The 27996-nt window shown below is 30.6% G+C and overlaps 7 protein-coding genes across 9 annotated transcripts in view; 6 read left to right on the plus strand and 1 right to left on the minus strand.

Annotated features, from left to right (window-relative positions):
- The window catches only part of LOC128953296 (uncharacterized), a 388095-nt gene that overhangs the window by 80707 nt on the left and 279392 nt on the right, over positions 1-27996 (plus strand). The window lies entirely within an intron of this gene.
- Positions 2288-8349, plus strand: LOC128953384 (L-sorbose 1-dehydrogenase-like). Its single transcript, XM_054298869.1, has 3 exons — positions 2288-2652; positions 6417-6916; positions 7460-8349. Exons 1-3 carry the CDS (start codon positions 2288-2290, stop codon positions 8347-8349), a joined length of 1755 nt encoding a protein of 584 aa, XP_054154844.1.
- Positions 9190-11886, minus strand: LOC128953274 (L-sorbose 1-dehydrogenase-like). Its single transcript, XM_054298752.1, has 3 exons — positions 11407-11886; positions 10573-11069; positions 9190-10087 (listed from the first exon to the last, which is right to left on the minus strand). Exons 1-3 carry the CDS (start codon positions 11805-11807, stop codon positions 9201-9203), a joined length of 1785 nt encoding a protein of 594 aa, XP_054154727.1. The 5' UTR covers positions 11808-11886; the 3' UTR covers positions 9190-9200.
- On the plus strand, positions 14701-18161 carry LOC128953385 (L-sorbose 1-dehydrogenase-like). Its single transcript, XM_054298870.1, has 4 exons — positions 14701-15098; positions 15863-16362; positions 16891-17781; positions 17986-18161. Exons 1-4 carry the CDS (start codon positions 14701-14703, stop codon positions 18159-18161), a joined length of 1965 nt encoding a protein of 654 aa, XP_054154845.1.
- Positions 18194-20643, plus strand: LOC128953387 (oxygen-dependent choline dehydrogenase-like). The gene is made up of 3 exons (XM_054298871.1): positions 18194-18267; positions 18477-18973; positions 19676-20643. The coding sequence occupies exons 1-3, from the start codon at positions 18194-18196 to the stop codon at positions 20641-20643; spliced, it is 1539 nt and encodes a 512-aa protein (XP_054154846.1).
- Positions 21730-23961, plus strand: LOC128953388 (oxygen-dependent choline dehydrogenase-like). Its single transcript, XM_054298872.1, has 4 exons — positions 21730-22139; positions 22190-22683; positions 23042-23425; positions 23483-23961. Exons 1-4 carry the CDS (start codon positions 21730-21732, stop codon positions 23959-23961), a joined length of 1767 nt encoding a protein of 588 aa, XP_054154847.1.
- LOC128953389 (oxygen-dependent choline dehydrogenase-like) lies at positions 24806-27876 on the plus strand. The gene is made up of 3 exons (XM_054298873.1): positions 24806-25173; positions 26063-26559; positions 26879-27876. The coding sequence occupies exons 1-3, from the start codon at positions 24806-24808 to the stop codon at positions 27874-27876; spliced, it is 1863 nt and encodes a 620-aa protein (XP_054154848.1).

Genomic DNA, 27996 nt, shown 5'->3' on the forward strand with positions numbered 1-27996 from the left:
ATGGTATACTTCTATGACTCAAACGATAATGTTATCTATGATGTAATCTTCCTTGTGGTCAGCTTCCATCAGTTCAATATCGATAATTTAATCCATGACACAATCCAAGTCCACCAGCCGTGACGTGTAAGTAATAAACACAAATTAATATACAAATACTTTTATTTCATCTAGGCAACAGTATGCAATATTTCTGATGATGCAATATTTCTGTAGATGCAATATTTCTGATGATGCAATATTTCTGATGATGCAATATTTCTGATGCTGCAATATTTCTGATGATGCAATATTTCTGATGATGCAATATTTCTGTAGATGCAATATATCTGATGATGCAATATATCTGATGATGCAATATATCTGATGATGCAATATTTCTGATGCTGCAATATTTCTGATGATGCAATATTTCTGATGATGCAATATATCTGATGATGCAATATTTCTGATGATGCAATATTTCTGTAGATGCAATATATCTGATGATGCAATATTTCTGATGATGCAATATTTCTGTAGATGCAATATATCTGATGATGCATTATTTCTGATGATGCAATATTTCTGATGATGATGCAATATATCTGATGATGCAATATTTCTTATGATGCAATATTTCTGTAGATGTAATATATCTGTAGATGCAATTTATCTGATGATGCAATATTTCTGATGATGGAATATTTCTGATGATGCAATATTTCTGTAGAGGCAATATATCTGATGATGCAATATTTCTTATGATGCAATATTTCTGATGATGCAATATTTCTGTAGATGCAATATATCTGATGATGCAATATTTCTTATGATGCAATATTTCTGTAGATGCAATATATCTGATGATGCAATATTTCTTATGATGCAATATTTCTGTAGATGCAATATATCTGATGATGCAATATATCTGATGATGCATTATTTCTGATGATGCAATATTTCTGATGATGTTGCAATATTTCTTATGATGCAATATTTCTGTAGATGCAATATATCTGATGATGCAATATATCTGATGATGCATTATTTCTGATGATGCAATATTTCTGATGATGATGCAATATTTCTGATGATGTAATATTTCTGTAGATGCAATATATCTGATGATGCAATATTTCCGATGATGCAATATTTGTGGTGATGAAATTGTATTTTTATAATGATTTATAGATCATTTTATAATATATTAATTTATCCGCAATTTTCTCTGTTCTTGATGAGGTAAAAATTTTAATTCTGATTCCTATACTTTATTTTTGATGCATAATAAAATCTAAACCAAAAGTTACAACCTAAATTTTTTATACTTTGGCCGCCATTTTCTATGTATCGGAAAATATATTAAAATTTTAATTCTGATTTCTATACCTTACTTATAATGGTTTGTTCAAATATTATCTTTAAAATTGTTAACTAAAATTTTTTGTACTTTGGCCGCCATTTTCTCTATGTTCCTGAAGAGATAACAAAATTTTAATGCTGATCCCCTATACCTTATTTTTGATGATCTAACCGAATCTGAAATCAGAATTTCAAAATTCACAAAACACACACACACGCACACACACATATATATATAGAATTCATTAAACAAATTTGAAAAAAATTTGTTTGAAAATTTATTTATATATATATATTTATATACAGTATATAAAACTTTTATTTAATAATAATTTTTGTTTATATTTATATTTATATTAGATATCCGATAGTTAGTTAATAAATTTATTTATTTAATAATAATTATTTTATTATTGTTATCATTAATATTATTACAGTTGTTTTTTGTATTGTTTTTTAAATATCGATATATATATATATATATATATATATATATATATATAGTATAAATAATTATTTTATTTAATAAGAATACAATTTAATAATAATAATTATTTATTTATTTATTTTTAGAAATATAAAAATAGTAATTTTAAAAAATATCTTAAACAAATATATATATATTTAATGTATATATTAAAACCATATGTTATTTTATTTTTTGAAACATTTAACAGATAATTATCTATTAATATATATTTTTTTAAAACTAGACTAACTATCTGACAAATATTTTACTAAAAAAATAACATATGGTTTATATATATATATATTGTTATATTAAATAAATATATCCAAGTATATATTTGTTAAAAAAAAATTAATTAATTTTTTTTATTTTTCTAACAAAAAAATACTTCTAAATACTTATAATTATTAAATTGTATTTTTTTATTTAATTTAAAAATAAATGTATTCAATAACTATACTGGCTCAATTATATATGGTATACACTATTATCAGTCAGCGTCAGCTCCGGCACAACCAACTGGCCTATCGGACACCATTACCACCGAAACAGTCATACGATTATATAGTAGTCGGTGCCGGCAGTGCCGGTGCTATTGTCTCGTGTCGACTATCCGAATGGGGTTGGGATGTACTACTATTGGAAGCTGGCGGACCACCCGATGCCATATTAGATGATCTACCTGGCTCAATGACTATTAGCGATGGCAGCAAATGGCATTTTCAGTTTGAACCTCAAAAATATATCGGACATTCATTTCCGAATAATGGCATACAATACGATATAATGGGTCGTGGATTAGGCGGTTCCTCAACAGTTAATTCAATGTCATATAATAGGTATTATAATTAAAAAAAATTTTGTTTTGTTTTCACAAACTCCTGAAAGGAGTAAGTATATGCATTCTAAAAGTCTGTCTGTCTGTCTGTCTGTCTGTCTGTCTGTCTGTCTGTCTGTCTGTCTGTCTGTCTGTCTGTCTGTCTGTCTGTCTGTCTGTCTGTCTGTCTGTCTGTCTGTCTGTCTGTCTGTCTGTCTGTCTGTCTGTCTGTCTGTCTGTCTGTCTGTCTGTCTGTCTGTCTGTCTGTCTGTCTGTCTGTCTGTCTGTCTGTCTGTCTGTCTGTCTGTCTGTCTGTCTGTCTGTCTGTCTGTCTGTCTGTCTGTCTGTCTGTCTGTCTGTCTGTCTGTCTGTCTGTCTGTCTGTCTGTCTGTCTGTCTGTCTGTCTGTCTGTCTGTCTGTCTGTCTGTCTGTCTGTCTGTCTGTCTGTCTGTCTGTCTGTCTGTCTGTCTGTCTGTCTGTCTGTCTGTCTGTCTGTCTGTCTGTCTGTCTGTCTGTCTGTCTGTCTGTCTGTCTGTCTGTCTGTCTGTCTGTCTGTCTGTCTGTCTGTCTGTCTGTCTGTCTGTCTGTCTGTCTGTCTGTCTGTCTGTCTGTCTGTCTAAATTCTCATAATTGGCTACAATTTGACCACATTTTAAACTATATGGTTCAGGTCTGGTAATAACAAACAATAAATTGATACCACTTTTCTCATTGATTGCTACAGTATTTTGTATACTAAGTCCTGTTTTATGATACAGTATATCATTAATATAACACAAAATGTTATTTCTATCCTTACTTTTATTGTCAATTTTGACTTTTGTTACATTAGATTGCTTGGGAAGTACTGTACAATCATACATACAATGCAGAGCTCCTGTATTGGCCTGAACTTGACATTGAATTTTATTGTTGTTTTCATTGCCAATACAACTATTTTCAACAATTTGTTGACTACTACTGTGTTTGCCGCCTAAAGCTATACCATTCAATGTGTTGGCAATTAAACTGCTATTTTCAATAATTTTAATTGCATTACTTAAACGCATATTATTTACAACTATAGCTTTGTTTTCACAATCAATATTTATTTTAAGCGCTGAAAGCAAATCAAAACCTAATATAACATCTGTTGGCAATTCATCGACAACTATCATATGAATACCAGAATAACTGTAATTCAAACCTAAAAATTTCAAATTAACACTAGTTTTTCCAAAAGTATTGATAACTGTTTTATTACATGACATTAGGTTTGGTCCGTAATAAGGCATTAAATCTAACTTCAACTCATCGGAGATACTCTTTTTTATTAGTGATATCTCAGCCCCGCAATCAATCAATGCATTTACTTGTTTGCCATTTATTTCAATAGTCAATTGAATTAGTTTATCGCTTTGTATAGTATTTATAAACATTGTACTAACAGTATTGTTTGAATTGCTTACAAAATTTTGCATATCATTTGACTGTACACTTTGAGATACAGTTGCCGCTGGCATTGATTGTTGTGCAGTAATGGCATGTATTTGATGGCCATTACCCACTCCCTGTGCTCCCTGTCTATTGTATGCCTGTATTGGCCCCCTTTGGTTTGCTATACCGTTTAATGACTGACCATTAAACTGTGTTTGCATATTAGGCTGTATATAATTATTTGGCCTAAAATTATTTTGCTGTCCTCTATTATAAAACATCTGGCGGTTCTGTCACCGGCATTCCGCGCGTTTGTGTCCGACTTTTCCACAATTAAAACAACTTATATTGTTTTGCCTAACATTTCTATTAAAACCATTTGTATTGTTTTGCGCGATATTACTGTTATTTTTACTAATAGTATTCACATTTCTATTGATATAACCATTATTTTGCTTAAAATTATTGTAATTATTGTTACCATTTCTATTAAATATTACATTTTTATTCATATTATTCACTTTGTCTGACAATTGCATTAAAGCACATACTATCGGATCATTGATATTAAGAGAACTTATATCAACTGATTGTGTCGACACAGCATTGACACCCTTTTTGCTATTATTGCCTAATTTATCATAGCTTTTACTTTGTTTCAACCGCTCATCGGATAACTCTACATTTTTTTCAATTTTAACTAATTCTTTAATAGTCGGATTAAAACATTGAATTTTAGATGCTATCTCTGCATCCATACCATTCAAACAATAGGATATAATCTGTTCAGTCGACATATTATCATCTAAATCATGACATAAACTTTGTATTGAAGTTATGTAAACCATCATTGATTCGGTCTCTAATTTCTTTCTCTTAGACAGTTCCCGACTGATATGACTCTTATAGTCGCCGCGCATAAAATGGTCTAAAAATCTAGACTTCAACTCTTCCCAATTCTCAGGCCTTACGATGTCGTCATCGTCCGCCTCAACACTATCTACAGCACAATCAAAATTAATGTAATAAAATTTTTCCGCAGCATTACTCAAATAATTTGGAAACTTATTCATCTTTACCGTGTCCTCCCAATTGAGAGCTTTGGCTACCCTATCAAAGGTTCTAATGAATTTAATCGGACACTCATCCCTACCCACCGAAAATACGGGTATATAGTGTTGTCGGCTACTGGACAACCTATCTGCAATTGCATTTGATATGTTAGCTACTGTGACACTATCACCACCAGTAGATACCGTAGGTGTCTCATCAACACCAGATTCAGACATTTTCAATTATTTTAAATATTTAAATCATGCAATCATTCAATTAAATACATGCAATATATCTTCATATATAGTACCACCAAAATTAACACTCATTTATAAATTCAATATTTGCCACAAATGACTCAAATTTGCGCAAAAATATACTGTATATTAAACTTGTTATGTCTTACTGTTTACCAGAGTTGTACCAAAACAGATATGCGAGACCAACCAATTGAAACAAATAATACCGTATGAGACCAAAGTTACGACCAAAATTTGTCGACCAAATATGAGACCAAAATTATGACAAAATATAAAAACCAATTATGAAACCAAATGTTGTCCGCACTGTTGTACTATCTGTAGACTAGTCACTCAACATAACCACAATTTTTTTACACTATTTTAATTAATGTCTATTCAATCAATTATTCACAATTTTTGTGGGTTTATTGATATTTTTGTTGATCAATACCCCTTACGATGACACCAAAATGTCAGGTCCGAGTGGTTTATACTTAATTTTATTTTAATTAAAATTCAAATTTATATTTAAAGTTAAATCAAACTATTTTTATTTAAAACATGAAATGAATGTAGAGTTTGTGACATTGAAAGTGTTGTCTCAGCGACCGATCACTTCAATGCCCAGAGTGAGAGTGCCTGTTGTCGTGTCCTGAAAATGTATATATTGTCTATTTTTATGACCCCAACCCTCAATGTTGACCCTGAACCTAAACTAACCCTTTCCCTATTTATTACCCTTTTAACTAAACATCTGAAAGCTATCCTAACTATTGTTTGTCAAATAAAACTAAAACTAAACTAACTTTTATTAGTCCTAAAAAATATTTATTAAACTAAAAGTTTTTGGACATATATTCAAGAAATGACATATATATATAAATTTAATAAAATTAATGCTAATAATAATTATTTTAGTTATAATAGTTATAATTTGTTTGTTTATTTGTTTGTTGAAAACTTTTTTCTGTATTAAATTTTAATATTATTTTTATTTTTTATAGTCAAAAAAAATATATTTATAATTTTTATTTATTTATTAATTTTTTTTGTTGAAATAAATTTGTTTCATTAGAGGTAATCGTAAATACTATGATATGATTGCCTCAAAATACGGTGCCATTGGTTGGGATTATGCGAGTGTTTTGCCAGTATTCAAGCAAATGGAAAACAATACCGACCCCCGGCTTAGTGATGAATATCACGGCCGACAGGGACCGATAGTTGTCTCTACATGGGATCCGGTATTACCTATATTTGAAAAACAAGCCCAGGCTGCCCGTGAATGGGGTCTATACTATACGGATATCAATGGCCCGAATCAAACAGGGTTTACAATTTACCAGTCGACCATTAGACATGGTCTACGATTATCGACCAATAATGTCTATTTGGAAGGTGGTCTATGTCCTAAATTGACTATAGTTACCGGAGCTCAGGTATCTAAAGTGATAATCAAACGTATGAATCCAAATGATGATAACAACCAACCACCCCGTGCTCAGGGAGTCGAGTTTATTAAGTATAATCGTACTTATCATGTATGGACCAAACGTGAAGTCATAGTATCTGGAGGTAATCCTATAGTGTATAAAATTTATACCATTATTATTATTATAATTATTATGTGTATACTAAGCAGGGTTTTTTTTTAATAAATAAATACATGCCCTGGCAATGCCCAAATAGATGCCATAACTGCCCTAATTTAAATAACCTAAGCCAATTTAAATTTTTTAAAAAGCAACTGTATTTTAGTGGTTTTTAGTATGGTAATTAATTTTACAATTAATATACTTATTTCGCATTGATATTTTGACTTTTAATTACAAAACAAATATTAACGATAAAACAATAATTTTATTTTTTTTTAAATAAATAAATAAATAATATTTAATATTAAGTGGCGTCACCATCTTAAAAAATAGATGGCCAGGCATTTGGCTAAAAAAAATTGGCATCTATTGTTTATTGCCATGCCTGTCTGCCATTTATAAAACCCTGTATTAATAATATTTATATTATAATTTTTGTTAATTTTTTTTAATATATATATATATATATATATATATATATATATACTGTATATTATTAATATATTTTAATTTGAAATAATAGGCACAATAGGCAGTCCACAGTTGCTTATGCTGTCGGGTATAGGACCGGCCGGTCATCTACAGGACACGGCCGGTATACGGGAAGTATATGTAGATTTGCCCGGTGTTGGCGAAAACTATTGCAATCATGTGGAAATGTTTCTAGATTTTCCACGTCCATCATCAATTGATGATGATTTGATTGGTCCCTGGCCAACATTGACTAACCTAACACAATTGTATCAGGCAATCGTACTGGGTACGGGTCCATTAGCCCAGCGACAAAATGCCCTAATGTATTGGTCATCGTCCCAGGGTGGTATGGTAGATAGAGATTATCCAGATATCTATGTGGTCGGTACGATCAGTCCATATTTTACTAGTCCGACGAATACTAACGATCAACAACATCTAACACTGTACGTTGCACTCGTAAGGCCAGTTAGCTACGGTACAGTTAGACTAAACAGTAGTCGTATTGAGGATCAACCCCTGATTGATGCCAAATCATTATCAGATAAATTTGATCGCCAAAGATTTCGTGAGGCAATTAGCCGGGCATATCGTTTTGCCGAAACTACTAGTCTATCCGAATATATTAGTATACCCAATGAACCGATTAAAAATTGTCAGTACTGTCCCAATGGTCCTGTCTACCAGTGCTGGACATATATTGATTGTTTGATTAGGGAATGGGCCAGTGTCGATGCTCATCCAGTAGGTACCTGTCGTATGGGTGATCCCCAGCGCAGGGATACTGTAGTCGACCCCAGATTACGTGTCAAAGGTATCCGTGGTTTGCGTGTTTGCGATGCGTCCGTCTATCCGGAGATAATCAATGCCAATACAAATGCCGGGGCAATGTTGGCCGGGGAGATGGGCGCCCGATTCATACATGAAGATAATCAATAGTTAATTAATTAATTACAATAATATTATTATTACTATTATTTTTATATAATAATATATACCGTTATATACCTATTTATATTAATAGTTTATATTTAATTATTAATAATGTAAATGTTTAGTTTTAATATATATTTAATAGTATATACATATATATATATATATATATATATTTATATAGCATAATACTGTATATAATAATTATATTCGAACACAAATAAAATTATAATATATATATATATATATTTATAAAAAAAAATTTATTAATTGTAACATTTAACATATAATATAAAAAAATTATAAATTAAATTTTACTGATTATAATATTCTAAATTTATTTTGTAGTTTATTTTAAAATTAATTATAAAGTTAACTATTTTTTATTAATTATAAATTTGTAGTTATAATATATTTGACTGTAATTATTGTCAATTATATAAATGAATTATTTACAATAAAAATATGTGGCCAGTCGTACGTTAGCTATCGAAGCCAACTATATATATATATATATATATATATTAGCGGTAATTATTATTATTATTAATAATTAGTTAAATTAGTTAAACAACAACAACAACAAAAAACAAACAATCAATTTATTAACTTAATTATTATTAATAATAGTTTTCAAAATACAAAATATAATATTAAGACATATATATAGATATATATTATATATATATATATTATATATATATATAGATATATATTATATATATATAGATATATATTATATATATATAGATATATATTATATATATATAGATATATTATATATATATATATAGATATATATAGATATATATTATATATATATATATAKATATATTATATATATATAGTCTATTGATCTATTGATTATCTTCATGTATGAATCGGGCGCCCATCTCCCCGGCCAACATTGCCGCCGCATTTGTATTTGAATTCATTACCTCCGGATAGATGGATGCATCGCAAACACGTAACCCTCGGATACCTTTAACACGTAATCTGGGATCGACTACAGTATCCGGGCGTCGGGGATCACCCATACGACTGGTACCTACTGGATGAGCTTCGGCACTGGCCCATTCCCTGATCAAACAATCAATATAACTCCAACACTGATAGACAGGACCAGTGGTACAGTACCGACAATTTTCTTTCGGTTCCGTCGGTATACTAATATAATCGGATAGACTAGTAGTTTCGGCAAAACGAAACGTACGGCTAACTGCCTCCCGAAACCTTTGGCGATCAATTTTAGCGTACAATGATTTAGCATCAATCAGGGGTTGATCCTCTATACGACTACTATTTAGTCTAACTGTGCCGCAACTGACTGGGCTGACCAGTGAAACGTATAGTGTTAGATGTTGTTGTTGATTATTAGTTGGACTATTAATATTGGGACTAATAGTACCGACCAGATAGATATCTGGATAATCTCTATCTACCATACCACCCTGTGATGTCCAATACATTATGGCATTTTGTCGTTGGGCTAGCGGGCCCCTACCCAGTACAGTTGCCTGGTACAATTGTGTTAGATTGGACACTGTTGGTGTCGGTCCAATCAGATCACCATCAGTTGATGATGGACGTATTGGGAAATCTAGAAACAATGCTACCTGATTGCAATAGTTTTGGCCAACACCCGGCAGATCGACATACACTTCCCGTATACCGGCCGTGTCCTGTATATGGCCGGCCGGTCCCACACCCGACAGCATAAGCAACTGTGGTGTGCCGATTATGCCTAATTATTATTTAAATTAAAATACCAAAATTAATTAAAAATTAACAAAAAAATAATAATACATGTACTAGTAATACAGGGTTTTAAATATAAGTCAGGCATAAACAATAGATGCCAATTTTGTTAAATTATGACTGGCCTGCCTCTGCCATGCAGTGGGCATTTATTTTCAGATGGTTGAATGGCACCTGTTATTTATTTATTAATTAAACATTTTCTTATGTGTTTATATTTGTTTGTAATTTTCTTAATTGTAATTTAAAGGTAATAGTTACTGCGAAATAATTGTATATTAATTGTAAATTTAATTACCTTGCTAAAAAACATCACTAAAATACATAACTTTCCATAAATACCGTTGCATTTTTAGCCATTTAAATTGGCAGGCAATTTAGTCTATTTGGGCATTGCCAGGGCATGCGTTTATTTACTTAAAACCCTGATTAGTAATAATGGTATAAATTATATACAATCGATAGGATTACCTGCCGATACAATGACTTCACGTTTGGTCCATACACGATAAGTACGATTAGACTTAATAAACTCGACTCCCTGTGCCCGGGGAGGTTGTTGGTTATCATTTGGATTATTACGTTTGATTATAATTTTAGATACCACAGCTCCGGTAACTATTGTCAATCGGGGACACAAACCACTTTCCAAATAGGCGATCAAAGTCGATGATCGTAGACCATGGCTACTGGTCGACTGCATAATTGTAAACCCTGTTTGATTTGCGCCATTGATATCCGTATAGTCCAGTCCCCATTCACGGGCAGCCTCAGCTTGTTTCAAAAATATAGGTAATACCTGATCAATTGACGACACACCTACCGGTCCATGTCTTCCGTGATACTCATCACTAACCCGGGGGTCGGTATTGTTTTCTGTTAGTTTAAATACTGGCAAAACACTCGCATAATCCCAACCAATGGCACCGTATTTTGAGGCAATCATATCATAGTATTTGCGATTACCTCTAGTGAAAGAAATTTTAAAAATAATAATAATAATTAAATATTATAAATATTTTTTTTGACTAAAAAAAGTAATAATAAAAACAATTAATACAGAAAAAAATTTCAAAATAAATATACTTCTAATAATTATATATATATATTATTATTATTTTATATCGTATATCAAACAACAATAAGTAATAAAACGTTTATAAAAAAAATTTCTAAATTTTTTATGTACTGTATATTATATCTAGATTAATGTTTTATATTTTGTTTGATTTTATTTTTTTTTAGTTAAATTTAGATTATTAATATTTAAAAAACATGAAAAAATTTTTCTAATAGTTATAATACCTACTATAAGCCACTGAATTAATAGATGAGGTACCGCCTAATACACGGCCCAATACATCGGATTGTTGGCCATTATTCGGATAGGAATGTCCGATATATTTTTGACGTTGAAACTGATAGTGCCATTGGCTATTCAAGCTATTGGTAGTTGATCCAGTTAGATCATCTAGTATGGCATCGGGTGGTCCGCCAGCTTCCAGTAGCAGTACATCCCAACCCCATTGGCTTAGACGACACGAAACAATAGCACCGGCACTACCGGAGCCGACTACTATAAAATCGTATGAATGGTGTTTAGGTGGTAATGGTGTCCGATAGGCCAGTTGGTTGTGCCGGAGCTGACGCTGACTGATAATAGTGTATACCATATATAATTGAGCCAGTATAGTTATTGAATACATTGCTAATAATTTTAATTATTGTTGATATTATTAATACTAACTAGTTTTTTTTAAAGTAGCTATACTAATAAAATGGATAGTTGTTAAATATTTACATTATATATATATATATATATAAGAAGGCGTTTATTTAATTTGTACCAAAACTGTTTTCTTAATAAATTTTTAACCAATAGAGATAGATTATTTAACTTATGCGTGATATTATACACTATTTAATTTTAAATTTTTGATCACATGATCAAGTGATCACATTTATCTAAGGTTGTTTGCTAACCATTAGGTCCCAACTATAAACTAGAAATGTTAGAATAAAATTTTAATTTCAAGTTTATTAGAGCTTAAATTGATAAATTATTTTAAAGGAAAAAAAAATTTGAAATTGGTCGAAAAAATCAATTTATCAATTGAAACTTATCAAACTTGAAATTAAAATTTTATTCTAGCACTGGTGATTCGCAAAAAAAAAACCTAAGATAAATGTGATCACGTGATCCAAATTTTAAACAAAATTTAAAATAGTGTATAATATTACACATAAGTTACTTTATAATAATCTTTTTTTTATATAAATAATCTATCTCTATTGGTTAAAAAATTATTAAGAAAACAGTTTTGGTACAAATTAAATGAACGCCTTCTTATATACAGTAATTATAAAATCTATTAGCAAATATACTGTATTTATGCTAATATATTTATATATTTATAGCAGTATAGTTGTATTTAAAATCAAAAAAAAAATTATAAAAACAACATTAATTGCATTATTTAATTTTGCTTGAATAAACAAAAAATATATTTGCTTGTTTTAAAAAAAAAAATTATTACTAGAAAAAAATTTTTATATTCAACAAAAAAAAACAAATATAATTACTAGAGCATCAAAATATATTTAATTAAATAAAAAAAATATTCAATTAAATATAATACATATTTTTGGTGATAAATAAATTATTAAATAATTACAAATAACTCTATGATATAAAAATTAGCAAAAAATATTAGTCTATAACAGTATTTAGTTGTGTTAGACATGTGAATGCAATTAATGATTAAAAATTATATTATCTCTCTCTCTCTCTCTCTCTCTCTCTCTCTCTCTCTCTCTCTCTCTCTCTCGTTGTTGGATTGATATAAAAAATTATGAATATTTAATTATTTTTTTTCGGTCTAAAAAACATTTATGTATTAATTGATTTTTATTTAGTTTAAATTTTTTTTTTTTAATTTGTTTTACTAGATTGTAATCGCAAATACTATGATATGATTGCCTTTAAAATACGTTGCCATTGCAACAAAATTAATTGCAATTAATGCTATTTAATTGCTAATAAATGATTTTATAATTATTTTTTTTTATTTCAATAAAACTATACTTTAATATATATATACACAGGTATATATATATTGGCTAATAGATTATATACTTACATTTAATTATTTATTTAATAACTAACCATTTTTATATATAATTGGTACTAAAAACTAGGTAATAATAATAATAATAATAAAATTACTATTACTACTACTTATACTACAATAATAATAATACAATAAATATTAATAATTTGCAATTAATGCAATCAATTAGAAAATAATGATTTTATAATTATTTGATTTCAATATAAATATACTGCTCTACTATAGTCCAGGGATATATATTGGCTAATAGATTATATAACTACTGTATAATATATATATATATATATATATATATATATATATATATATATATATATATATATATATATATATATATATATATATATTTAATAACTATCAATTTTAATATAATAGTTACTAAAAACTAGTAATAATAATAGTAAAAATATTAGTTATAACATCTACTACTACTACTACTACTACTACTACTACTACTACTACTACTACTACTACTACTACTACTACTATTATCGGTCACACATACACATACACATACACGTACACATACACATACACATACACATACACATACACGTACACATACACATACACATACACATACACATACACATACACATACACATACACATACACATACACATACACATACACATACACATACACATACACATACACATACACATACACATACACATACACATACACATACACATACACATACACATACACATACACATACACATACACATACACATACACATACACATACACATACACATACACATACACATACACATACACATACACATACACATACACATACACATACACATACACATACACATACACATACACATACACATACACATACACATACACATACACATACACATACACATACACATACACATACACATACACATACACATACACATACACATACACATACACATACACATACACATACACATACACATACACATACACATACACATACACATACACATACACATACACATACACATACACATATAAAACTTTAGTAATGATAATGATAATAAGTTTTTTTATATCATAAATTTTAGTATAATTATTATATTAGTAAGTAATCTTTATTTAAAAAAAAATAATAAATAAAATTTAATATTAAAAATTTTAATAATATTATATTTGTGTTTTTCATATATATAAACTAATTTTATTACAACACACCAAAAAAAAACAGTTTGTATTCAATTTATTACTAGTTTTATTACGTTTGACAGTGACTTTTCATACCTATCATTAATATATATATATATATAATTGTTTAAAAGATTTTAAAATAAAAATTTTAGTTTTCATTTGTATTATATTTTATATAAGATAAAAATATTTATATTGTATATATCAATATTTATTTACAATTATTTAATAATATAGTATTAAATAAAAACTATAATAAAATTATTATTAAAATAATTTTAAAATTAAATTAAAATAAAAAATGTATTCAATAACTATACTGGCTCAATTATATATGGTATACACTATAATAAGTCAGCGTCAGCACCGGCACAACCATCTGGCCTATCGGACACCATTACCACCGAAGCCCCGATACGATTACATAGTAGTCGGCGGCGGCAGTGCCGGTGCTATTGTCTCGTGTCGTCTATCACAATGGGGTTGGGATGTACTACTATTGGAAGCCGGTGGACCACCCGATGCCATATTAGATGATCTACCTGGATCAATGACCATTAGCGATGTTAGCAAATGGCATTATCAGTTTGAACCTCAAAAATATATCGGACATTCATTTCCCAATAATGGCATACAATACGATATAATGGGTCGTGGATTAGGCGGTTCCTCAACAGTTAATTCAATGTCATATAATAGGTATTATAATTAAAAAAAAATTTGTTTTTGTTTTCACAAACTCCTGAAAGGAGTACGTATATGCATTCTAAAAGTCTGTCTGTCTGTCTGTCTGTCTGTCTGTCTGTCTGTCTGTCTGTCTGTCTGTCTGTCTGTCTGTCTGTCTGTCTGTCTGTCTGTCTGTCTGTCTGTCTGTCTGTCTGTCTGTCTGTCTGTCTGTCTGTCTGTCTGTCTGTCTGTCTGTCTGTCTGTCTGTCTGTCTGTCTGTCTGTCTGTCTGTCTGTCTGTCTGTCTGTCTGTCTGTCTGTCTGTCTGTCTGTCTGTCTGTCTGTCTGTCTGTCTGTCTGTCTGTCTGTCTGTCTGTCTGTCTGTCTGTCTGTCTGTCTAGCATTCTCAACTGGTTTTATATAAATTAAAAAATAATCTAAATCCTATAGAATAAAACGTTAGTCTAGATATAATATATAGTAAAAAATTAGGATATTTTTTAAAAACGTTTTATTAGTTATTGTTGTTGTGATTGTTTGATTGATATTATAATATATATACAGGTATATATATATATATATATATATATATATATATATATATATATATATATAAATTTAATAAAATTAATGCTAATAATAATTATTTTAGTTATAATAGTTATAATTTGTTTGTTGAAAACTTTTTTCTGTATTAAATTTTAATATTATTTTTATTTTTTATAGTCAAAAAAAATATATTTATAATTTTTATTTATTTATTAATTTTTTGTTGTTGAAATAAATTTGTTTCATTAGAGGTAATCGTAAATACTATGATATGATTGCCTCAAAATACGGTGCCATTGGTTGGGATTATGCGAGTGTTTTGCCAGTATTCAAGCAAATGGAAAACAATACCGACCCCCGGGTTATGGATGAATATCACGGCCGACAGGGACCGATAGTTGTCTCTACATTGTATCCGGTATTACCTATATTTGAAAAACAAGCCCAGGCTGCCCGTGAATGGGGTCTATACTATACGGATATCAATGGCCCGAATCAAACAGGGTTTACAATTTACCAGTCGACCATTAGACATGGTCTACGATTATCGACCAATAATGTCTATTTGGAAGGTGGTCTATGTCCTAAATTGACTATAGTTACCGGAGCTCAGGTATCTAAAGTGATAATCAAACGTATGAATCCAAATGATGATAACAACCAACCACCCCGGGCACAGGGAGTCGAGTTTATTAAGTATAATCGTACTTATCATGTATGGATCAAACGTGAAGTCATTGTATCTGGAGGTAATCCTATTGTATATAATTTTTATAATTTATACTATTATTATGTATATACTAATCAGGGTTTTTAATAAATAGATGCCTGCCCTGGCAATGCCCAAATATATTCCATAAATGCACTAACATTTTGGGCATCTATTTTATTTGCTTGCCAATTTCAATTGCTTAAAAAGCAACTGTATTAATAAAAATTATGTATTTTAGTGTTAGCATGGTAATTAATTTTACAATTAATATTTTGCAGTGATATTACCCTTTAAATTACAAAAACAAAAATTAAAAACAAATATAATGATACAATTGTTTTTTATAAATAATTTAAAATTAAAGTATTAGGTATCGCTAACATCTGAAAATAGATGGCCAGGCATTTCGCCAAAAAATTGGCATCTATTGTTTATGCCTGCCTGTCTGCCATTTTTTAAAACCCTGTATTACTAATATATGTATTATAATTTTTGTTAATTTTTTTAAATATATATATATATATATACAGTATATATATTATTAATATTTTAATTTAAATAATAGGCACAATAGGCAGTCCACAGTTGCTTATGCTGTCGGGTATAGGACCGGCCGGTCATCTACAGGACATTGGCGGCGGCAGTATCGGGGAAGTGTATGTCGATCTGCCAGGTGTTGGCCAAAACTATTGCAATCATGTGGCCATGTTTCTAGATTTTCCAATACGTCCATCATCAATTGATGATGATTTGATTGGTCCCTGGCCAACATTGACTAACCTAACACAATTGTATCAGGCAACCGCACTGGGTACGGGTCCATTAGCCCAGCGACAAAATGCCCTAATGTATTGGTCATCCCAGGGTGGTATGGTAGATAGAGATTATCCAGATATCTATATGATTGGTACGATCAGCCCCAGTAATATTAATAGTCCAACTAATAATGATCAACAACATCTAACACTGTACGTTGCACTCGTTAGGCCAGTTAGCTACGGTACAGTTAGACTAAACAGTAGTCGTATTGAGGATCAACCCCTGATTGATGCCAAATCATTATCAGATAAATTTGATCGCCAAAGATTTCGTGAGGCAATTAGCCGGGCATTTCGTTTTGCCGAAACTACTAGCCTATCGAAATATATTAGTATACCGTCCGAACCGAAAGAAAATTGTCAGTACTGTCCTACTGGTCCTGTATACCAGTGCTGGAGTTATATTGATTGTTTGATCAGGGAATGGGCCAGTGTCGATGCTCATCCAATAGGTACCTGTCGTATGGGTGACCCCGGGCGCAGAGATACTGTAGTCGACCCGCGATTGCGTGTCAAAGGTATCCGAGGCTTACGTGTTAGCGATGCGTCCGTCTATCCGGAGATAATCAATGCCAATACAAATGTGGCGGCAATGTTGGCCGGGGAGATGGCCGCCCGATTCATACATGAAGATAATAGTTAATTAATTAATTAATTAAGTAATTTATAATAATAATTATATTTATATATTTATAATAATAATAATTATAAATAATATAAATTGATTAATTTTACATATTTCTTACTAATAAATGATTATTAAAAATAAGTAAATATTTTGGTACTTTTTTGAGCAAATATTTTATTGTAATATTTTCAATTTTTAAAATACGATTATATAGTAGTCGGCTCAGGCAGTGCCGGTGCTATTGTCTCGTGTCGTCTATCCGAATGGGATTGGGATGTACTGCTACTGGAAGCCGGTAGCCGACCACCCGATAGCCTATTAGACGATCTACCGACGCTACCGGATCCGATACCAGCTACACAAGATTCAATGGCACTATCGTTTGGTTAGACAGAAATTTATCGGACATTCCTATCCGAATAATGGCCCAACAAATTGAGGTTACGGGTCGTCTATTAGGCGGTACGTCATCTATTAATTCAATGTCATATAATAGGTATTAAAATCATATAATCAATTAATTTATTTATTTATTTTTTAAATCTAAATCTAAATATAATATATTGTTTTTAAGTTGTTGTTTGATTGATATTAAAAATTATGAATAATTATCTATTTTTTTTTTTGGTCTGAAAACATTAATGTATTAATTGATTTTAATTTTGTTAAAAAAAATTTTTTTTTGTTAAATTTGTTTCACTATAGAGGTAATCGTAAATACTATGATATGATTGCCTCAAAATACGGTGCCATTGGTTGGGATTACGCGAGTGTTTTGCCAGTATTTAAACTAATGGAAAACAATACCGACCCCCGGGTTAGCGATCAGTATCACGGCCGACAGGGACCGGTACGAGTGTCTACATTTGATCAGGTATTACCTATATATGAAAAACTAGCTGAGGCTGCCCGTGAATGGGGACTGGACTATACGGATATCAATGGCGCAAATCAAACAGGGTTTACAATTATGCAGTCGACCAGTAGCCATGGTCTACGATCATCGACTATGAATGCCTATTTGGAAAGTGGTTTGTGTCCCCGATTGACTATAGTTACCGGAGCACTGGTATCTAAAATTATAATCAAACGTAGTAATCCAATTGATAACCAACAACCTCCCCGTGCACTGGGAGTCAAGTTTATTAAGTCTAATCGTACTTATCATGTATGGGCTAAACGTGAGGTCATAGTATCGGCAGGTAATCCTACTAAATATTATGTATAAATATATATACTGTATATACCGTACCGTATAATATGCATATAAATGTGTGTGTGTGTGTGTGTGTGTGTGTGTGTGTATATGTGTGTATATGTGTGTATATGTGTGTATATGTGTGTATATATACTAAATATGTGTGTATATATACTAAATATGTGTGTATATATACTAAATATGTGTGTATTTATTGGGGACGGGAGGCGGGGTCGTCATGTAATATAAATTTTTTAAATATAAAATCCCATTAATTATAATCAAACGTAGTAATCCAATTAATAACCAACAACCTCCCCGTGCACTGGGAGTCGAATTTATTAAGTATAATCGTATTTATCAGGTATGGGCTAAACGTGAAGTCATAGTATCGGCAGGTAATTCAATATACTGTTCATACAATTACTTATATATAGATACAGTATATATATATATATCAGGGATAAGCAAGGTATTGGATTTTAAGGGGAAGGGGTGGTAGACTGAGATGAAATTTACAAAATTTTCAAGAGAAAATTCCCGAATATTCTCATGTAAATTCCATAAAGTTCCCATAAGTTTTCCATAACAATAATACCAAAATAAAAAATAATAATAATAAATTGTAATAATAATATTGTATTTGAAAAATTATACTTAAATTTTACCAATTTTATATATATATACTGTATATACTGTATATCAGGTACAATAGCCAGTCCACAGTTGCTTATGCTATCGGGTATAGGACCGGCCCGGCATCTCCAGGACACTGGCGGCAGTATCGGGGAAGTGTATGTCGATCTGCCCGGTGTTGGCCAAAACTATTTGAATCATGTGGCCGTGTTTCTAGATTTCCCGATACGTCCATCATCATCATCATCATCATCATCATCATCAACTACTAGCAATGATTTGATTGCTACCTGGCCATCAGTGTCTAACCTTCAACAATTGTATCAGGCAACTGTCCAGGGTAGGGGTCCACTAGCCAGACGACAATATGCCATAATGTATTGGTCGTCAACCCATACCCCACCACCAGCATCACCAGCACCACCTGCATCACCATCAGTTCAAACCGATTATCCAGATATCTATGTTGTCGGTACGGTTAGCCCATATAGTGGTCTGTCTGCCGATGATGATGATGATGAGGGCAAAAATATAATAAACCTATACGTTGCACTAGTACGACCAGTTAGCTCGGAGGGTACAGTTAGACAAAACACAAGTCGTATATGGGATCAACCTATTGTCGATCCAAAATCATTAGTGGCTGAATCGGATCGCCTGAGGCTCCGGCAGGCAATTGTCCGGGCGTTTCGTTTTGTCGAAACTACTAGTTTCCAGAAATATGTTAGTATACCGACTAAACCGAAACAAAATTGCCAGTACTGTACCACTGGTCCTGTCTACCAGTGCTGGAGTTATATTGATTGTTTGATCCGTGAATGGGCCGGTACTCATGCTCATCCAATGGGTACCTGTCGTATGGGTGACCCCGGGCGCAGGGATACTGTAGTCGACCCGCGATTGCGTGTCAAAGGTATCCGAGGTTTGCGTGTTTGCGATGCGTCCGTCTATCCCGAGATAGTCAATGCCAATACAAATGCGGCGGCAATGTTGGCCGGGGAGATGGCCGCCCGATTCATACATGAAGATAATCAATAGATTAATTAATTAATTAATTAATTAATTAATATTATTATTATTATTATTATTACTAGTATTATTTTATATACAGTATATAATATTAGTAATTAATAAATGTTTAGTTTTAGTATATATTTAATAGTACAGTATATACTGTATATACAGTAATAATAATAATATAACACAAATAAAATTATTATTATTATATATATACTATATTTTAGTATATATTAATATATATATATATATATATATATATATATATTAAAAACCACATGTTTTTATTAATTATAACATTTGACATATATTATATTATTAATTAAAAAAAATTGTAAGCTAAATTTTTCTAAATATAATATTAATTTAGTTTCTAGTTTATTTTCAAAATTTATTTTTTAAAAAAAAGTTAATTTGTTTTTTTACTAATTATAAATTGGTAGTTATTTAATACTGTATATTTTTTACTGTAATTATTGTCAATATTATAAATTAATTATTAAAATTAATATATATATATATATATTTATTTATTTATTAATTTTATATTGTTATTATTTAATTGTGTATTAATTTTATTAAATACAACATAAAATTAATTAAAAAAAATATATTTATTTAATATAATATACAGTGTTTTTTAAATTGCTAAGTTTTATAAGGATTATTTTTATTATTTAATAATTTTATTTTATTATTTTTTTTTGTTGGTTTTACTAGTATTTAAAATTGTGTTATTATTTTTGATAATAATAATATTAATTATAATAATGATTTTGCTTACTTAATTAGTAATTTACTAATATAAAATAATAATAATTATTATTATAATAATAATATTAAACAAATTATTAACAATGTAATTTATTAACTATACTTGCTCAAATATATAAAATATATTGTATTAATTAACTATTATTAGGGAACGGCAGCTAAGGCACAATCAACTGGCAATGTTATTGAACCCATTAAATAGCTACTAATAATAACTACTATTACTACTACTACTACTACTACTACTACTACTACTACTACTACTACTACTACTACTACTTCTACTACTACTACTACTACTTAATAATAATAATAATAATAAAATTATTAGCAATGTATACGCTAACTATACTGGCTCAAATATATCTACTATACAATATTATCAGTCAGCGTCAGCACCGGCACAACCAACTGGCCTATCGGACACCATTACCACCGAAACCCCGATACGATTATATAGTAGTCGGCTCAGGCAGTGCCGGTGCTATTGTCTCGTGTCGACTATCCCAATGGGGTTGGGATGTACTGCTACTGGAAGCTGGCGGACCATCCGATGCCCTGTTAGAGGATATACCAGCCCTGGGCCTACCCTACCAGAGCTTACATAAACAAAACTATTGGTCATATAGACAGTCAGTCCAGAAATATACTAGTCGTTCATTGGAAATCATTGGCCGTCACTTTGAACCTAAGGGCCGTGTTTTAGGTGGTTCCTCGACTGTCAACTATATGGCCTATAATAGGTATTTAATAGTTATTATTTAATTTATATATATATTTTGTTTATCATTAGAGGTAATCGTAAATACTATGATATGATTGCCTCAAAATACGGTGCCATTGGTTGGGATTATGCGAGTGTTTTGCCAGTATTTAAACTAATGGAAAACAATACCGACCCCCGGGTTATGGATGAATATCACGGCCGTCAGGGACCGGTACGAGTGTCCACACCCAGTGAACCGTTACCTATATATTTGAAACAAGCTCAGGCTGCCCGTGAATGGGGACTCGACTTAACGGACGTTAATGGCCCGAATCAAACTGGGTTTTCATTTAGTCAGTCGACCAGCAGTGACGGGGGTCTACGGTCATCGACATTGAATGCCTATTTGCTAAGTGGTTTGTGTCCCCAATTGACTATAGTTACCGGAGCTCAGGTATCTAAAGTGCTAATCAAACGTAATCCAACCGATAACCAACCTCCTCGGGCACAGGGAGTTGAGTTTATTAAATCAAATCGTACTTATAGTGTATGGACTAAACGTGAGGTCATAGTATCGGCAGGTAATCCTAGTTTATATATATACGGTATATACTATATAATCCTACTGACTATTATGTATATATATATATATATATATATACATAATAGTCAGTATATATTATATATATATACTGTATATTTATATACTGTATATACCGTATCGTATAATATTCATATTAATGTGTGTGTATTTTTTAGAAAGGGGAGGGGGTGGTGGACAGTGTCGGCATGTAATATAATTATTTTTTTTTTAAAAATATAAAATCCCATTAAAAACGAAAATAATAATAATAGGAAAAAATATATTTTTTTTGAACAATAATAATAATAATAATCATAAAATTAATAACAAATAATTTATTATTATTTTTTTTGTAGGTACTATAGTCAGTCCACAGTTGCTTATGCTATCGGGTATCGGCCCAGCCGGTCATCTACAGGACACTGGACTAGGTATTCGGGAAGTGTATGCCGATCTGCCCGGTGTTGGCCAAAACTATTGCAATCATTTGGCCGTATCGCTAGATTTCCCGATACGTCAACCAGGAATGGTCGGACCATGGCCAACATGGTCTAACCTAACACAACTGTACGACACGACTGTCCTCGGTCGGGGTCCACTAGCCCGACAACAATATTCATTAATGTATTGGTCATCAACCAGTGGTGGTGATGGTGGTGTCGACACCGATGACTATCCAGATATCTATGTAATTAGTTTGACTAGTAATAGACAGGCCCGGGCAATGTTGGCCAGCCCTGGTATTAGTAGTAGTAGTCTATCTGACAATGATTTTATAACCTTTTATGTTGCACTAGTTAGGCCAGTTAGTTGCGGTATAGTTAGATTAAATAGTAGCCGTATAGAGGATCAACCAGTTATTGATCCCCAATTTTTATCGGCTAAAATTGATCGCTTGAGGATCCGGGAGGCAATTATACGGACATTTCGTTTTGTTGAAACTACTAGTTTCAGTCAATATGTTAGTATACCGAGTCAGCCGCTAAAAAATTGTCAGTACTGTCCCACTGGTCCTGTCTACCAGTGCTTAAGTTATATTGATTGTTTGATCAGGGAATGGGCCGGTACTCATGTTCATCCAGTAGGTACATGTCGTATGGGTGACCCCGGGCGCAGGGATACTGTAGTCGACCCGCGATTGCGTGTCAAAGGTATCCGAGGTTTGCGTGTTTGCGATGCGTCCGTCTATCCGGAGATAATCAATGCCAATACAAATGCCGGGGCAATGTTGGCCGGGGAGATGGGCGCCCGATTCATACATGAAGATAATCAATAATCAATAATAATATAAATTATAATAATATAAATTATAATAATATTTAATAGATTTAATTTTTTAATTTCTATAAATATAATATTAATAGGAATAATAATATGAATAATAAATAGAAATTTTATTATTTATTTATAAATGTTATAAATTTTTTTTGTTAGTTTATGGTTATTAATAATAATAATTAAATTTAATTTTTAAATTACATTATTAATTAAGTATATATATACAGTATTAATATAGATTTATTTATTTTTTTATTAATTCAATTTAAATTTTACTCTGATAAATTTATTGGAAATATTATTTATGGGAAACTTCCCCCCCCCTCTCTCTATCTCAAGGAAATTTCTACTATAACTATAACTATTATAACTACAATAACATTCAAAGTTCAATAGGTTTCAAATAATAACTTAAATTAGTTTATTGAACAAACATATATACAGTATATATATATATATATATATAATTTATTTATGAGTTTATTTATACTATTTTTAAAAATAACAATTTAAGTATTATAAGTTAGTATTAATAGTTTAATGTACAACCTAATGTACTAATAATTGTTATGTTTTATTTTGCTTATTAATTAATTAACTAATTAAAAGTTATTAACATTGTTATAGGCAAACAAACTATATATATATATATATATATATATATATATATATATATATATATTACACAGTATATACAGTATATATAAATATATATAAATACACCATTTATTTCAACTACAGTATTAAGCTTTCAATATTTTAGTTAGTTAAAGTTTTTTTTTTAAATTTTATTTTATTAAAACAAAAAAATGTACACGTTAACTTTATTAACAAAATTATTAATGGTATCGACTATTATCCGGGACAGGCAGTTGAGGCACAACCAACTGGCCTATCGGACATCATTACCACCGAAACCCCGATACGATTATATAGTAGTCGGTGCCGGCAGTGCCGGTGCTATTGTCTCGTGTCGTCTAAGCCAATGGGGTTGGGATGTACTGCTACTGGAAGCTGGCGGACCACCCGATGCTCTGGTAGACGATATACCGGCTCCGGGATTGCAAACCAGTGATAGTAATCTATGGCACTATCAGTTGGTACGGCAAAATTTTTCTGGCCATTCCTATCTGAATAATGGCCAACAAATTGAGATCAGGGGTCGCGTATTAGGCGGTTCATCAACTATTAACGGAATGTTTTATAATAGGTATTATTATAAATTTAATTATAAATTTAAATATAAATATTATTATAAATTTAAATATAAATATTATTATAAATTTAAATATAAATATTATTATAAATTTAAATATAAATATTATTATAAATTTAAATATAAATATTATTATAAATTTAAATATAAATATTATTATAAATTTAAATATAAATATTATTATAAATTTAAATATAAATATTATTATAAATTTAAATATAAATATTATTATAAATTTAAATATAAATATTATTATAAATTTAAATATAAATATTATTATAAATTTAAATATAAATATTATTATAAATTTAAATATAAATATTATTATAAATTTAAATATAAATATTATTATAAATTTAAATATAAATATAAATTTAATTATATATCTAAATATAAATTTAATTATATATCTAAATATAAATCTAACTATAAAACTGATTATAAATCTAAATATAAATTTAAATATAAATTTAATTATAAATTTAAATATAAATCTGATTTTAAATCTAATTATTAATTTAAATATTAATTTAATTATAAATCTAAGTATAAATTTAAATATAAATTTAAATAAGAATTTTATTATAAATCTAATTATAAATTTAAATATAAATTTAAATATAAATCTAATAATAAATCTAATAATAAATCTAATTGTAAATTCAATTATTATTTTAAATATAAATCTAATTATAAATCTAAATATACTGTAATAAAGTTTTAATTTAGTAAACATTTTATTTAACTTTTTCATTTATGTTTGTTTGGTTTCTTATTATATTAATATATAATATATTTTTTAATTAATGTAAATTATTTGTTATTATTATATATTTTAATTGTAATTAAAAATTTATTGTTTTTATTTCATGTATGTTTCCAGAGGTAATCGTAAATTTTATGACACTATAGCCACAAAATACGGTGCCATTGGTTGGGATTACGCAAGTGTTTTGCCAGTATTTAAACTAATGGAAAACAATACCGACCCCCGGGTTATGGATGAATATCACGGCCGTCAGGGACCGGTAGGTGTGTCCACACCGGATGAACCGTTTCCTATATATTTGAAACAAGCCGAGGCTGCCCGTGAATGGGGACTCGGGTATACGGATATCAATGGCCCAAATCAAACTGGGTTTACAATTGTACAGTCGACTAATGCCCGGGGTTTGAGATCATCGACTACCAGTGCCTATTTGGAAAGTGGTTTATGTCCCCAGTTGACTATTGTTACCGGTGCCCAGGTATCCAAAGTAATAATCAAATCGGACAATAATAATAATAATGGTAATACACCTCGGGCACAGGGAGTCGAGTTTATTAAAAATAATCGGACCTACATTGTAATGGCCAGTCGGGAGGTTATTTTATCGGCAGGTAATACATTGTTTGTTTGTTTGTTGTAAAATAAAATTAATTATAATAATAATTATTATTATTTTAAAAAAATATATTTTCAATATACAGGTATTACTAAACAATTTTTTATAAAATTAATTAATTTATTAGAATTTTTTTTATACAATAAGTATTTTAATTAAACAAAAAAAATAATTATATTATTTTTATTTAATATTTTATTTACTCTAAAAATATATACATATATATTATATTATTGTATATTTATATACAGTGTATACAATTGATATATATATTGATTTAATTAAATTTTTTATTTTTAAAAATTATTTTTTAGGTTCAATAGCCAGTCCACAGTTGCTAATGTTGTCGGGTTTGGGACCCGTCGGACACTTACAGGACATTGGTATCCCGAAAATCTATGCCGATCTACCCGGTGTTGGACTCAATACATACAATCATCTAACCGTACCCATAGACTTTCCCATTAGACATCAATGGTCAGGTATGGCCGAACCGGTAGCTACATTGAAAAATCTAACCCAACTATACGAGGTCACTGTAGAGGGTAGGGGTCCAATGGCACAGGATCCGCACAGTTTGATGTATTGGTCGACGTCGACAACTAACAATACCAGTGGTATCAGCACCAGTAGTCTCGCTAGTGATGATGATGATGACGGCTATCCCGATATCTATGTGTTGGGTTTTGTTGCACCCCTTGGTACACCTCCACAAATTGCACGAAACAAACCAACCCCTAGAGCTAACCCGAGGCTAAACCAATTGATTGATCAATACTCTGGTGAACTCCTGGCCAGCGATTATGTATCACTATTGCCAACACTGGCCCGTCCGCTAAGTACCGGTACAATTAGATTGAGGACCGACCAGATCCAGGATCAACCAGTTATTGATCCCCGATTTATGTCCGCTGCGGGTGATCGCCGCAGGTTTCGTCAGGCAGTGGCCAATGTATACCGATTTGTTGAGACTACTAGTTTCCGGCGATACTTGAGTATACCTACAGTACCTGTACCTCCGTGTAGGTACTGTCCTGATGGTAGTCCTGTCTACCAGTGCCCAAGTTATTTGGATTGTCTGATTGATAACTGGGCCGGCAGTCAATATCATCCCGTAGGCGGCTGTCCAATGGGTGATCCCCGCCATAGGGATACAGTAGTCGACCCCAGATTGCGTGTCAAAGGTGTCCGCGGACTACGTGTTGTCGACCTATCCGTCTATCCCGAGATGATTAATGCCAATCCAAATGCCGCGGCAATGTTGGCCGGGGAGATGGGCGCCCGATTCATACATGAAGATAATAAGCAATAGATAATTTAATATTTTTTAAAAAAAATTAATTAATTAATTATTATTTATTATTTATTATTGTTTATTACTATATATATTGATTTTTTATTTATTGAATTATGTGTTAAAATTGTTTTTTTT

The sequence above is a fragment of the Oppia nitens genome, unplaced genomic scaffold (assembly GCF_028296485.1).
Source record: "Oppia nitens isolate AA-2021 unplaced genomic scaffold, nextdenovo-longstitch-racon4-pilon3 scaffold21_pilon_pilon_pilon, whole genome shotgun sequence".
NCBI lineage: Eukaryota > Metazoa > Arthropoda > Arachnida > Sarcoptiformes > Oppiidae > Oppia > Oppia nitens.

What these genes read in the sequence shown, in the direction of transcription:
- LOC128953387 (XM_054298871.1), top strand. Translation starts at nt 18,194, where the DNA reads ATGGCCCAACAAATTGAGGTTACGGGTCGTCTATTAGGCGGTACGTCA. An exon ending in AATTCAATGTCATATAATAG is followed by an intron (nt 18,268 to 18,476) that starts GTATTAAAATCA and finishes GTTTCACTATAG; the next exon opens with AGGTAATCGTAAATACTATG. An exon ending in TGAGGTCATAGTATCGGCAG is followed by an intron (nt 18,974 to 19,675) that starts GTAATCCTACTA and finishes ACTGTATATCAG; the next exon opens with GTACAATAGCCAGTCCACAG.
- LOC128953385 (XM_054298870.1), top strand. Translation starts at nt 14,701, where the DNA reads ATGTATTCAATAACTATACTGGCTCAATTATATATGGTATACACTATA. An exon ending in AATTCAATGTCATATAATAG is followed by an intron (nt 15,099 to 15,862) that starts GTATTATAATTA and finishes TTGTTTCATTAG; the next exon opens with AGGTAATCGTAAATACTATG. An exon ending in TGAAGTCATTGTATCTGGAG is followed by an intron (nt 16,363 to 16,890) that starts GTAATCCTATTG and finishes TTTAAATAATAG; the next exon opens with GCACAATAGGCAGTCCACAG.
- LOC128953389 (XM_054298873.1), top strand. Translation starts at nt 24,806, where the DNA reads ATGGTATCGACTATTATCCGGGACAGGCAGTTGAGGCACAACCAACTG. An exon ending in AACGGAATGTTTTATAATAG is followed by an intron (nt 25,174 to 26,062) that starts GTATTATTATAA and finishes GTATGTTTCCAG; the next exon opens with AGGTAATCGTAAATTTTATG. An exon ending in GGAGGTTATTTTATCGGCAG is followed by an intron (nt 26,560 to 26,878) that starts GTAATACATTGT and finishes ATTATTTTTTAG; the next exon opens with GTTCAATAGCCAGTCCACAG.
- LOC128953388 (XM_054298872.1), top strand. Translation starts at nt 21,730, where the DNA reads ATGTATACGCTAACTATACTGGCTCAAATATATCTACTATACAATATT. An exon ending in AACTATATGGCCTATAATAG is followed by an intron (nt 22,140 to 22,189) that starts GTATTTAATAGT and finishes GTTTATCATTAG; the next exon opens with AGGTAATCGTAAATACTATG. An exon ending in GGCAATGTTGGCCAGCCCTG is followed by an intron (nt 23,426 to 23,482) that starts GTATTAGTAGTA and finishes ATGTTGCACTAG; the next exon opens with TTAGGCCAGTTAGTTGCGGT.
- LOC128953274 (XM_054298752.1), bottom strand. Translation starts at nt 11,807, where the DNA reads ATGTATTCAATAACTATACTGGCTCAATTATATATGGTATACACTATT. An exon ending in AATTCAGTGGCTTATAGTAG is followed by an intron (nt 11,070 to 11,406) that starts GTATTATAACTA and finishes TTCTTTCACTAG; the next exon opens with AGGTAATCGCAAATACTATG. An exon ending in TGAAGTCATTGTATCGGCAG is followed by an intron (nt 10,088 to 10,572) that starts GTAATCCTATCG and finishes AATAATAATTAG; the next exon opens with GCATAATCGGCACACCACAG.
- LOC128953384 (XM_054298869.1), top strand. Translation starts at nt 2,288, where the DNA reads ATGGTATACACTATTATCAGTCAGCGTCAGCTCCGGCACAACCAACTG. An exon ending in AATTCAATGTCATATAATAG is followed by an intron (nt 2,653 to 6,416) that starts GTATTATAATTA and finishes TTGTTTCATTAG; the next exon opens with AGGTAATCGTAAATACTATG. An exon ending in TGAAGTCATAGTATCTGGAG is followed by an intron (nt 6,917 to 7,459) that starts GTAATCCTATAG and finishes TTGAAATAATAG; the next exon opens with GCACAATAGGCAGTCCACAG.